This window comes from Arachis hypogaea, chromosome 4, assembly GCF_003086295.3.
Source record: "Arachis hypogaea cultivar Tifrunner chromosome 4, arahy.Tifrunner.gnm2.J5K5, whole genome shotgun sequence".
Taxonomy (NCBI): domain Eukaryota; kingdom Viridiplantae; phylum Streptophyta; class Magnoliopsida; order Fabales; family Fabaceae; genus Arachis; species Arachis hypogaea.
In genome coordinates, this window is record NC_092039.1 from 38,699,189 (window position 1) to 38,712,641 (window position 13,453).

Below are 13,453 nucleotides of genomic sequence, written 5' to 3' on the forward strand. Positions count from 1 at the left end.
AGTTAGAGTAGTCATGTTCTGTAGAAAAGCAATGGTAGAAGTTTTTTAGTTATTCAGCAAATAAAAGTAATTTTTTAAATTTTTTACAATTGTTTTATTTTTATAAACTTAATTAAAGAGTTAGTTTATTTATTTATTCAGCAGATAACTCTTTTCTAATTGCTAGGTTGAAAAGATTAAGAATAGCTGCATGTGATTTTAATGGCATCAAGTTATTTACCATCCATCCGATCACCACTTTAAAAGGAAAAGTGTTAGTTTTTACCTTTCCAAATTTCAATTCCAATTGGTTGGTTAATGTGTTTTATAGGTCTTCTGGTCTATTTGTTATTGGAAAATAGAATTGTCTTGTTTTACATTTGTTATGGAATTGGCTACATCTCTATTTCTCAAGCCTTCATGTCAATTTAGTTGTTTATACTTACAACAAATTTTAGTTTCACAATCACTATCAGTGAAGTTGAAGCACTTTTTGAGCTATTTAAGTGCATAAGCAATTTGGTTGTTGATAAAGGACTAATAAGCAATGAACTATATAGCAAATTCGTTTTCCTCCTACTCTCAAACGTAGTTGTATTTATGACATTTATTTTGTGATCTTCATTTTATTAAGATATATTAGGTGTGCCTTTTTATTTGTTGATATGAATGATCAAGGTGGGGTAGTTGTTTGTATAGGGTGGGTTTTCCCGATGATGATGTAGTGAGTGTAAAGTATTCCTGGAATCATTGAAATTGGGGTAGAAGCTCTGCGTTTTCTATGTTAACATGTTACAATAAGTTACTTTGTTCACAGGGTTGCATCAATTGGCCAGATTGTGATGGCGAGACTGGATATTATTGTTGCCTATGCAATTGTTTAAGTTCTTAGGAACCAGAAGTGAAGGGATCCTCTAGAAGAAGCAGATGCTGCCTATTAGTAAATAGATGAACAACATAAATTATGAGCCAATATCGACATCAACCAATCATGAATCGGCGACGTCAGACCCAGAGGACGGGCTTTTGAATGAGGTATATGATAGGGGAGAACATGCAGATTCGAATTATATTAGTTTTTTATCATTCTGAAGATGAATAGTATAAGTTAATGTAAAATTGGGTGATCGTAGCATTGTTAATTGTTGTGCAGGAGACACTTTTTGACATGAGCATCTTAGGGGACGAAGCAGGGTTTCCAAATATGACACAAACAGACATAGAGCCTCAATCTGCTCAAGTACCAAGTCATGTCAGCGTTGAAGATGTGCTGATGATGGAGTTCTTTACCCCTGGGGAAGCAAGAGAATTCTACACGAGTTATAGTAGGCTAAAAGGTTTTGCAATAAGGAAGAGTAAGAGGGTAAAAAAGGCCAAAAGAGAGATTGTTAGATACACTTATGTTTGTAAAAGACAAGGGCTTAAGCACAAGAAGTGGTTACATAAGCTGGATAAGAAAAGAGAGCACAAGCCTATAACCCAATGTGGGTGTGTAGCAGATATGGGGATAAAGAAAAATCATACTAATGGAAAATGGTTTGTTTCACAGTTTGTGGATGATCATAACTACACCCTACTCTCAGAAAGGTTTATTGGATATTTGCCTTCACACAGGAACATGTCTGATGTAGAAATTGCTCAAATGAATAGTATGAGGCACGTTGGGATAAGCATTCCAAAGATATACTAGTCATTTGCGATGCAGGTTGGAGGGCTTTAACTTAGTAAGATTTACTAAGCAAGATATGCACAACGCGGTTCGAAAGCGACGTGCTTTGCAGAAAGGAGATGTAAATGCCGCATTGCATTTTTTTCGAATGTGCTGCCAGAAATGATGAGAAACTATTTTGGAGGTATGAGGTAGCGGCTGGTTTTCGTATGTGTGACATTATATGGAGTGATGGTCGAAGACAGGAAGATTATGAGGCGTTCGGTGATGTCCTCACCTTTGATGCGACCTATGGGAGGAACAAGTATAACCTTCCTGTTATTGTTTTGTCTGGGGTTAATCACCATAATCAGACATGCGTGTTTGTAGCAGCAATGGTTTCATGTGAGTCACAGGATTCATACAAATGGGTGCTAAGACGGTTTCTGGAATGCATACGGGGAAAGGCCCCGAAGGCAGTTATAACTGATGGGGATCCTTCTATGAGGCTAGCTATTATGCATGTTTTTCCATATGCTCATCACATACTTTGTGCATGGAACCTACTAAGGAATGCCACTGCTCATGTCTCACAACCACGTTTCACCCAATTATTCAAACAGTGCATGCTCGCTGACATAGAGGTTGATGAATTGGAAATACAGTGGGAGGCGATGGTTGACGAGTGTGCTGTTTGAGAGGTTGAATGGGTGATAAACCTCTATAGAAAGAAGTTGTCCTGGGCCACCGCATACATACGGGGCAGATTTTTTGCAAGTTTAAAGACAACCTCTCGGTGCGAGTCGTTGCATGCTAAGTTGGGTGGGTTTGTGGAGAGTAGATATGTGATATTTGACTTTGTTAAAAATTTTCAAAGATGTGTTGATTTCCTTAGAGAGAAGGAGGAGGAGCTTGACTTTCATTCCTTTTATGGTACCCCGGTGCTTCAAATACAGTTCCCAGAGATTGAGAGGTCTGCGACAACCATATATACCCATGAACTTTTTTACAGATTTGGAGAGACCCTGAGGCGGGCCATAAGATTTTACATTGTCGACTGCCAGGATTGTGAAAATGGATGTTGCTATGTGATACAGAAGTATCGCCGACCGGAGTCAACCTGGCAAGTCTTGCACCAGGCGCACAATAGAACCTTTTAATGTAATTGCCACAGGATGGAGTCATATGGGATCCCTTGTGTTCACATAATTGTAGTTCTAGTTGGTATTGATATCGGTTCTTTGCCAGAGACTCTGGTCCTCAAGAGGTGGTGCAAAAATGCCAAGAACAATGTGACTTTCGTTAGACAAGTTACTGAAATGGGTGATGCTGCATCCTGGTACTGTAGCAGACTTGGTGCATTTGTAGACCAATGTAAGCATTTTGCCAAGGTGGCTTGTCTAAGGGATGAGGACTACAAGGTCTTTAGTGAAAAAATGGCACGGGATGCTATCATGTTGGAGGTCAAGAATGGGTTGCATGTGGCCCTAGATGTGAATCCACACCTTAACGGTGAGGGGATGGTAGGATAAATGATCTAGTCCGTGTCCGGACAAAAGGCACTGGCAGAGGAAACGTTTCTCAGGTAACAAAGGGACCGAAGAAGAGAAAATGCAGTGCCTGCGGGAAACTTGGTCATCGCCGAACTCGCTACCCCAGTGTGCATGCCCCGCGATAGGGATGTCGTGGATCGCTACTGGTTCCCAAGGGTTGCCAGGCTCAACCTCAGATTAGAACCATATGTTGTGTGTCATTTATAATTCATGTAATTTTTAGGGTGGTCATGATATTTTTCAAACTTTGAATGATCATTGATAACCTAATTAGGACATGCCATATGTGAGTAGATTCCGAAATAACTAGCTGATAAAATGAAGTTAAACTTCATAAAATTATTGAATTTAGGTAGATCTTCAGAATAGTTCATAAAACAAATAGCATCATTATTTCATGAGGATGCAACATGTCAAACAGGGTAGAAGCATCATCAAAGTATAAATAGGACATGAGCCATTCACAAAGTAGGAGAAGCATAAATGTATAAATCTATAAATGTCAATATAGGCAATTCAAGCTCTTAGGGGCAGAGGCATATGTTTTCTGTGAAATCAATTAATCATATTGGGAGGATTCATTAATATTAGGAGTGGTTTCTTTTGTCAGATCTGGATCCACAAAGAATTCAAATCCATTAAGAATTCAAATCTATTAGAATTTAAGTTGGAAACATTTTATTTACAATCCGACTTGCCTCTTTTTACTTTGTGCAGGCGACACCGTCACAGACAACTCGACAAGAGCACTCAAATTTTTTTGCCTCTGAACTTGCTACAGGATATATAAGTGCCAATATTTTTCCGTAACTATTTATTGACTTATGTCACGCGTTTTGTTTAGATTTTCATCAGTAGCTTTGCTATTTGTGGGAAAGCACCCTAATCTTTGCAAACAAAAATGTAAATTACAGCAGAAATTGAAGATGGGCGCGGGTACGAGGAAGAGGAAACTGAGGGTTGAACTTTCAAATACGTCTCCGCAATTCATGTCATAAGAGGATAGCGTAGATAGATAGACTTGTAACGGCTTTAATTATTCCTCTAAATGTAGTGAGTGGCAAGCCACCAACCATGTTGTGTAATTAAAACTATCGCAAGAACACTTTATTTGATTATGTTGGGTTGTTATGAAATATCCTCTTGTGGTAACAACTTCATTCTGTTACATTGGCTTGTTAGCGTCCTATAACATGTGGGCGAATTTACAGAATTTTTTTAAGCACCGTGTGTAATAATTAATATGTTGTCTTGTTAGGTGATGCATAGTTTGCTCTTGTAGGGCAGCACGTTACCAAGAAAGAAATGATAGAGTAGTGGCAATATATCTTGACCAGTATATTGAGTGTCAATATATCCTGAGCAATGCACAATCTCTTTGGGGCAAAACCTGATTAAAACACTCACCACACATGCAACTTTAAAAAAAATCGTTATGAGAAATGAAAAACCAATCATGCAAGCTGACTAATACAGATTCATACATAGGGAAACCATTTGCAATCGGAGTTCCATCCGAATAATACAAGCTGAGTAGTTACACATTAAAGTCTGGAATTAGCAATATATAACCGCAACAACTAACTTCAAAATATATGGACCTTGTTAATGGTTCCCACTTACATTCTTCAACAAGTCATCATGCAAGTTAACTATAACAGGTGCATACATAGTCAGACCGTTTGCAACCTGGGTAGGTGCATATTCAATGTCGACTACTGGGATAATAGAAGTAGAGTAAAAATACTAAAGTCTGGAATTAGCAATATTTAACAGCAACAAGTAATTTCAAAATATTTGGGTCTTGTAAATGGATCCCAATTTCATTCATATATAAGCATGTAAATAGAGTAGGAATTAGGGAAGGAACGGGAGACTATGCCACACCGTCTCCACCTTGAGGTCAACAAGAGCCTTAAGCTCACTGTAGTCAGATGCGACAATCCTGATTGCTGTTTTCATCCTCAATGTAGCCTCATCACTCTGCGAAATATATATATAAATAGTTAAGTGGTAATATCACCAAGGCAAACTTAATTTCCAGAAACATATAACGATGATGGTGTTCTTACCAGGTTGCCTATGATAGTTTAGGAGAATCGGCCATTGTGAGACATCCACCAGATGCACCATATTTCAGATTCATCTCTATCGAATGGAAATTTTCATAGCAATAAACGAGTGAGATAAAAGACATACAGTCTGCCACAATATTTAAAATTCTGTTCCTAACAGTTTGGTTTGTAGGGTGTAGTTTTAGATTGTATCAAGTCTGAAAAATTGTGTACAAACTAATTATGTGAGAGGAAAATTGTGGAGACATCATAGAATGACTTACGCGCCTAGTCTGCTGCTAGGAATGCTCATGGGGTATTCAATGCGTCCCCAGGTGTTTGGATCTGGCGAAACGTGTTTAAAGTTGGGCAGATTCGGCTCAAGTTTAAAAATATTCTTGAGGACAGCCATCTGCAGTTCCCATCACCATGGCAAGCATATAAAATTCAGAAGAAAGAGTTGCACGATAATTAAATTTACTGTGTACAAAATGCCTTGTGGGTTACGTACTATAAGGCGCATGTTGCGCTCACACCTGGGAACGGACTCCATGCTTGTGCAAACATCAAGAGCATAAACAGAAGGTCTCTTTATATCCAGCAATAGCATGTACCAGGTCTTAGGTGGCTCGCAAATGGGTACAAAGACCTGTTCAAGCGAGCAACAAAATAAAACATCAATTAAAATATATCCATATTGTGTGTGAATGCTGGATCTATAACGAGTTAATGATAAATTTGGAGCAATTATAAAGAGACAATAAGTTGAATATTTCTTACATGCTCAAGTTCTTGAGTTGGTAGCATCCAAAGTCTCGCATAGCTCTCTACTAAATGTTCCATCGGAGTTTGGAACAAGATCTCAGCGGCAAATGTTGACGGGAAGAACCAGCAACACGGCACAGAGTTTGCCTTGGCTTGAAGAGGGGAAAGCATTGCAACAGTGTTGACGACCTACATATTTCAAGTGTCTTAGCTTTGAACTGTGAAATTTTTAAATCAAATACTATTGTTATTTAGGGAAGAGTATTAAGTCAAGTTTCATACATATGCAACCATCAGTTCCAGTTGGCTTTGTCCATGTTACGAAGAGGTTGAAGCTTGGATCCATACATATGCAACGATCAGTTCCATCACCCAATTAGGCAAGTAAATTAAAAGTATGAAACTCGCATCGGCGGATGTTCCCGCCACCTCTTTTTTTTAGGCAAGGTTATTAATGTCACAGAAGTTACTTACTCTGACGTCAGGCAGGGTTGCTCCAGATCGTTCCCGGCAAAGTCGGACGCTTCCATTTGTGTTGCTGGACGTTCTACTACAGAGGAGGATGTGCAATAGAAATAGAAAGATATTTGGAAGGGAAGCCTTATCGGCAAAATAGGGATCATTTTTTCACTTAATTTAATTGCTTTTATAAAGACATAAGGCCCATTTGATGTGACCAATACTTTGGGTAATCATGATGATTTGCTGCCTTGGTAATCCACTGCAGGAGCATTAAATGCTTCAGGCTCAATGTGCCAAGGGTTTGAAACTAAATTTTGACAATGTTTGAGCAGATCCTTGCTTTGCCAAACTATATGACCAAACATCTTTATGGCATGCCTTTTTATACAACCTAATGGCAGTGAATCACCATTATATCATGTACATTAATGCTAAGTATTTTACCATGGATAACAAGAAACAGTGGCGACAATAGCAAGAAGAAATATTTTAGATTAGATAATAACAAAAAATTTTGTTTCATGTTATCTATAGTACTAATGTGAGCACTATTTTCGGCCTACAAATAAATGGAATACATAACTAAATTTAAACATATATAGACTCCAATTAAATTAGTGCAAAATTTTTGTAGATTAGTAAGCTAGGGGTCATCTAAAGTGAGAGTGTCTACATGAGGCATCTAAATTAAGTGTCTACAATTTATCATTATTGAAGGCTTAAATTTTTTTTACACTTATAGCTTTACTTTGACAAAGTTTACTAATCGAGTTTTTCCTTAGCATATTCAAATAGACTTCTTTGGACGACTATGTACGATTCATCATACTTATAAAGTTCTTTTATATTCATAGAACATAAACTTTAAATTTTGCCTTTAAACACTTTTAACAGGTCATGAAAATAATCTGTGATATTTTTCAAATATAATGTTAAAATTAGTTTTAATTTATATATATTGTTGTTTCTAGCATAAAAAAAATTTTAAATTTTACCAAAAGAATTTTTTGTAAGAATAAATAATTTGGATAAGTTAGATTTAAAAAATTTAAAAACACATTTTTATAGAGACAATTTTTTAAAAAATAATTAAATTTTTTAAATAAAGTAGTTGAATATTGTACTCTTAATATATTTTGTATTTAATTTGGTCCCTCTCCAATAAAACTTCTTGATCCGCCACGAGTTCAATAGCAGTTATCTTTACTTACTTAACAAATAGAATTTTTATTGACAATTTTTTAAGCATAATAAGTCAATAACAATCACCTCTATTAATTTTAAAATAGAAAATTCAGAACTCTGTTACGCTACAAAATAATAAGATCACAACATTAACCTATTTGTTTTAAAAATTTAATTCATTTTTAAAATTTGTCTTTGAAAATATGTTATTTTAAAATCGTAAAATTTAATCTATTCGAATAATTCATTCTTACAAAAAATTATTGTCGTAAGCCTTAAAAGTTTTATATTTATGCTGGAAGCAACAATAGAGATAATGTCATGTATTTAATAGATCAAATAATGTCTTTTATTACAGCCGTTTTGTTCTTTCCTTAATTGATTTCTAGCATAATACGTAAATGACATTTTTTTTAGTGTTTGACATTATAATTATAAATCCCGCTAGGAAGCCAATAAAAAATCTTCTTGCTGCATACAATGGGTTAGATATTTAGCTCAATATAGATAAATAATAAATTCAAAACCTCTCATTCAGTTATTTCACATCAAATTTCAAATTTTAAACTTTTTAAAAAATCAAGTTTGTTATTTCAAAATAATAACCATCTAAAATCTTAATTTACTCATTTACTAAATCATTTCACTCAAATGCTCTCTTCTTTTTCAACTGGTGGTCACTCCACCTTCATCAATAATCATCCCATTTTACCGTCGCTAGTTGGCTTGCCACACGGCAATCACCCTTAGTAAAAATAAGGGTTAAGTACTTTTTTCGTCCCTAAGGTCTGAGGTGAAAATCAAAATTGTCCCCAACCTTTTTTTGTTATTAAAATCATCCTCAACATTACAAAATATTATAAAATTATCCTTTTCTACTTCAATTATATTTTTTTTACCAAATTACCCTTCATTATTAATAAAAATAATTAAAAAAATCAAAACCCTCTCTCTTTTCAAATTCAACGCAGCTTCATCTACTTTACCATGATCATCAATCCAGCTCGCTCTTCCCCTCTCCGACGGCAATGTCGCAGACCTCCGCAAGCCCAAAACCCACCGCGACCCTCTTCTTTGCGGTACCTTAGCGCCACAACACTCTCCTTCCCTGCCTCAGCCCACCGCCGCAACCCTTTCTCTTTTCTTCTTCCTCTCCTCTTTTCCCTTCTCCTTTGTCCATTGACCCATGGCCAAACCACCATGAACGACTACCTCAGCCGCCTCTAGCAGATGTTGTCCTCACCACCGCCGCTAGTAATTATTGCTGCAACATCCAACCTCTCCACTGATTTCTTTTTGCTTTGTTCTTCATTATAGGTTCATGAACCAACCTACTTTCAGTTTCTCTAATTTTCGTTTAATTTAACTTAGGTTTAATTAGAATTTTAGTTTAATTTTCAATTAGTTCTAGTTGTTCGGTTAGTTTAGTAAAATTAGATTTTTCTGTTAATGGATACTAGGTTATTAAGATAGGTTAGTTTAGGCTTGTTAGTGGTAATAGGATTGTATGTGTTTGGATTTCTGAATTGTTGCTGGTATTGCCGTTGAATTGTATATGTTTGCCTTATGAAGATTTTGTTATTCGAATTGCTGAGGATTATGTTAAATATGTGGGTACGTACTTGAATATATGGTTGTTATGGATTAAAACGGGTTCCATTGACAGATTGCTGCTAGAATTGTTGAAACTTGTGGTTTGGTTTGCTTTGATTGGGTTTGGTTGCCAACGGAGAGGGGAAGAGTGAGCTGGATTGATGATGATGGTGAAGAAGATGAAGTTGCGTTCAATTTGAGAAGAAGAGAAGAAGAAAGAAGAGTGAGAAGAGGAAGGGAAAGAGGGGAGGGTGTCCTCCGGTAGTGGTAATTGCCGCGGCAAAGGTGAGAAGAAGAGGGTGATAGTGAAGAGTAGAAGGAAGGGGATTGGGGGAGAGACCGAAGAGATGCTGGGGAGTGGGTGGGGTGGGGTTTTGCTTCTTTTTTTTTAATATTATTTTTATTAATAATGAAGGGTAATTTGGTCAAAAAGGACAATTTTATAATGTTTTGTAATATTAGGGATGATTTTAATAACAAAAAAAGGTCGAAGACGATTTTGATTTTCACCTCAGACCTTAGGGCCAAAAAAAATACTTATCCCTAAAAATAACCATCCTAAAAATAATCAGCCGCATACCTAATGAATTGAACATCTGACAAATTTTGATTATACATACTTATACTCAATCCAATACAAATAATCATCTACATAAAAATTAAAATAGCCATCCGTATACCTACTAAAATTACCATATTAAATTGACCATTAAAATAGAAGAATAAAAAAAAGAATAAATGGAAGAAACAATTGCTGTGGTGAAAGATACTTTTGCAGACTAGCCATGACGAAAGCAGCATTGTTGTGATGCATGGTGCTCCAATCATTGAAGAAGTTAACCATGCTTGGATCCGAAGATGAAGAAAAGAATGGTGGTTTTCATTATTGAGAAGAGGTTTGAAAGAGTGGGAGAAAGCAAAGCCAGTTCGGATGCGAGGCGCGAAAACAGCGGCAACAACGTTTGGCTAAGCATCAGAGGCCGAGAAGCGTCGGGCTGACCGAAAGAGGTGATGACAAGGGAGGTTCATTTCGTAGCACTTGAACAACATCTATGTTGCACTGCGAGACACAACAGTGTACAGAGGAGTCCAGCCAGTAACGGGGTTGTGACAGTCAGCATGCTATAATACATGAAACCAACTAAGAGACTTGGAAAATCTCTTTACCTCAGCTCGTCGTTATTCCCAAAAATATGCATTGCTAACCGACATTCATCCATTCACAGGCCCATGTCAGCTGTTGGCCTGAACCACATGTTGTATTGCTGGAAGAAAAAATTAGGTGATCCGGTTAGTCTGCCTAAGATATGAAGTTTGTATCAAAACTAAAACGAGTAGGATAATAACTTGCCTATGGTATGCGGTACACTTGTGACTCTTGGGTCACCGCAGGGACATGTCCCCGACCACCCCTAGGTGATCTTCGGATCAACGAACGCCTATATTTAGGAGTCTCGCAGTTCCCCACTAGCACGTCGAGTGTTGGAGGTGGCGACGAAGTTATCCCAGCAATTTTGATGCCACCAAACCGTAGAATCTTAGGAGGTCGTGAAGAGGGAGGAGTTGGGGTGTACGGATCATACATGGGGGTTGTCGAATCAGGTAAGCTTCCCTGAACTCATAACTGCAGAAGCAAAGGAAAACACCAACAATAGCTGAAAAAATGTTACGATATAATCACAATGCTTTTTTCATCGTAATTTATAACTAAAAAATCACGACTTATCAACAACAAACTAAAAAAAATAGCATAGCTATGAGCACGTTACAGTGTCTCGGATCTTAAGCATACCTGAGAGTGTCAGGGTATTTATCTAGGGTTGGAGTAGTTCTACTATTAATTGTAAATAACCGCCCATTTATTTAGGGTTGTGGAGATTTCTCTTCCAGAAGTGGGAAGAGACATTAGGGGTTATTTATAACCATAGGTGTTTAAATCGGACCGAACTGAATGATTCAACCAGAAAATCGATGAATCGGACCCATTAGCAATCCGGTCCGATAGTTGATTCGTACAAAGAAAAAAATCGAAACGAACCAGTTAAACACAAAGTGAACCGATAAAAATCGATTAAACTCGTTAGGAATCGGTTCAATCGAACCGCTTCCAATCTAAAATTTTCAAAACATGCATAGCCTGGTTCAAACCCCTGTATTGAAGAAAAGGAGAGTCCTTCCTTGCTCTATCAAGGCTAAAAAAATTAGAATTTATTTTATTTAATATTTAATAATTATTAAACATAATTTCAATTATTAAAATTAATTAACAAAACCTAAATAAATTAAGTGTGGATTATTCTAAGCTAATAATTTTCTGGGTACACTATATTTACAAAATTTATAAAAACCCAAAACTCCTAAGAGCCATTACCAACATATGGAAATATAATTTCTACATTAGTCCTTCACGCCTCTTCGTATGCATCACATGGAGCAAATTTCTATCAAACCCACTCCAATCTACTGTTCCAGCGCATTAAATGCTACGATTTGCCCCTTCAAAAGGGGCTTGATGAATGTCATTCCTTCACCAAATAGAGTGAGACAATGACGTGATGAGGTTTTACTTTCAGAAATACCAACCGTCAAGACTTCATCATTGCCACTATCACGGGAGGCATTCAGCTGACAGGTTAGGCTAGGCTACGACATGATGGTGATGCTAATCATCCAGGTGCATTAATTATACATATTCTACCACTTAAGCTACAAACCATCCTCTTTAAACATTGTCTTTGGGCAAACTTGAACAAACACTTCAATTCCATACTAAAATCACGAGCATCTCACTAACAGGCATTTTAATTACTCTCAGGGACTATCATTAATTACTATATGGAACTTGCGGGCTTTTTGTTTATTTTTTATAATCTAATTTTATTTACTTCATTTAGAGTTTAAAATTCATTAAAATTCATGAATTGAAATTTAGATTATTTTGTATAAAATAAATGAGTTGATATGTAACATTAAGGAGCGAAATATTTCCTTTTTTTCAATTATTTATTATATTTTAATTGAACTTTTCCTACTTGACTCTTTTAGAAATTAGTTTTAAAGGCATATAATTTTATTTCATAGTAAAATAAGATAATATAAAAATTATATGTAGTTTTTACAACTATTTTGAACAACACAAAATAAAGATATAAAAGCCAAGTAATCAATAAAATTAGTGGCATAGCAGTAAGAGATATGAAAATACTAATAAATGCATAATCAATCAAAGAAATAGACAAAATTTAAATATGATAAAACAAATAACGCTATTTTTCTCGGGGCAAATAAGGAGAAAATTGTTGCTGGAAATACACCTCATGCACCCTATATTACAGAAGTATGGAATAACATATTAAGTAATTAAGTTTAAGAATATTACGAATGATTTTTATTGTTTTATGTGTTAATCTTGTCTTGTTATGTAATTTAATTTTATAAAAAAAATTATTTTTTTGTTCTATCCAACAAAATTAGAAGTAATTTTTATATATACTTTTTTTAAAAAAAATTTAAATATTAAATAACTTTTTATTAAAGAAATCTAACAAATTAACAAATTAAAATATTATTCTCTAAAATGTCAATTCAAACCAAGTCTATAATAATTCTAATTAACAATAAATTTAGTGTGACATACACATAATTTACATAAATGAGTTGTGTCATTTATTTCATCTAATTGATTCGATTTAATTATTTTTTTACAATAAATTCATTGACATATATTATATCCAATTGTGTAACCATAGAGCTTAGTAGTTGAGATAATTAGGACATTATAAATTATTTTAATTTTAGCAATTCCAACGTCTATAATGGATCAGGCATATTAAATGTGTATTTGGATTATTATTTATAAATAAGACTTTATATATGATTGATTTTACAAACTTAAATTTGATAAAAAATAAATCAATATTAAAATAATTTATATTTTATAATTAGTATAAAAATAAATTATAATAAAATGAATGTTGTTTGAATTACATTATTTATAATTATATTAAAAAATTACTAAAAAATGACATAAATTTATATTATTCAAAACTATATTATTCTAATACTCTTTGATTACAAGTTCTTTTGAAAAGAATTTAAATTTATTTGTTGAAATTTAGTACTCTTTACGTTATAATTTTTTAGTACTCTTCTTTAGTACTCTTTCTGTATTTAAATATATCTTTTCTAATAAAATTTAAATTAAAAATATATTA

At 34.9% G+C, this 13,453-nt stretch overlaps 2 protein-coding genes across 2 annotated transcripts; one reads left to right on the forward strand and one right to left on the reverse strand.

Moving 5' to 3' along the window:
• Positions 1–1,773: 1,773 nt before the first annotated feature.
• LOC112794825 (protein FAR1-RELATED SEQUENCE 5-like) lies at positions 1,774–3,159 on the forward strand. Its single transcript, XM_025836804.1, has 3 exons — positions 1,774–2,312; positions 2,505–2,750; positions 2,802–3,159. Exons 1-3 carry the CDS (start codon positions 1,774–1,776, stop codon positions 3,157–3,159), a joined length of 1,143 nt encoding a protein of 380 aa, XP_025692589.1.
• Positions 3,160–4,637: 1,478 nt separating this feature from the next.
• On the reverse strand, positions 4,638–6,417 carry LOC140184312 (uncharacterized). The gene is made up of 6 exons (XM_072234674.1): positions 6,282–6,417; positions 6,015–6,188; positions 5,746–5,883; positions 5,519–5,646; positions 5,253–5,328; positions 4,638–5,163 (listed from the first exon to the last, which is right to left on the reverse strand). The coding sequence occupies exons 1-5, from the start codon at positions 6,291–6,293 to the stop codon at positions 5,271–5,273; spliced, it is 510 nt and encodes a 169-aa protein (XP_072090775.1). The 5' UTR covers positions 6,294–6,417; the 3' UTR covers positions 4,638–5,163; positions 5,253–5,270.
• Between the last annotated feature and the right edge of the window lie 7,036 nt (positions 6,418–13,453).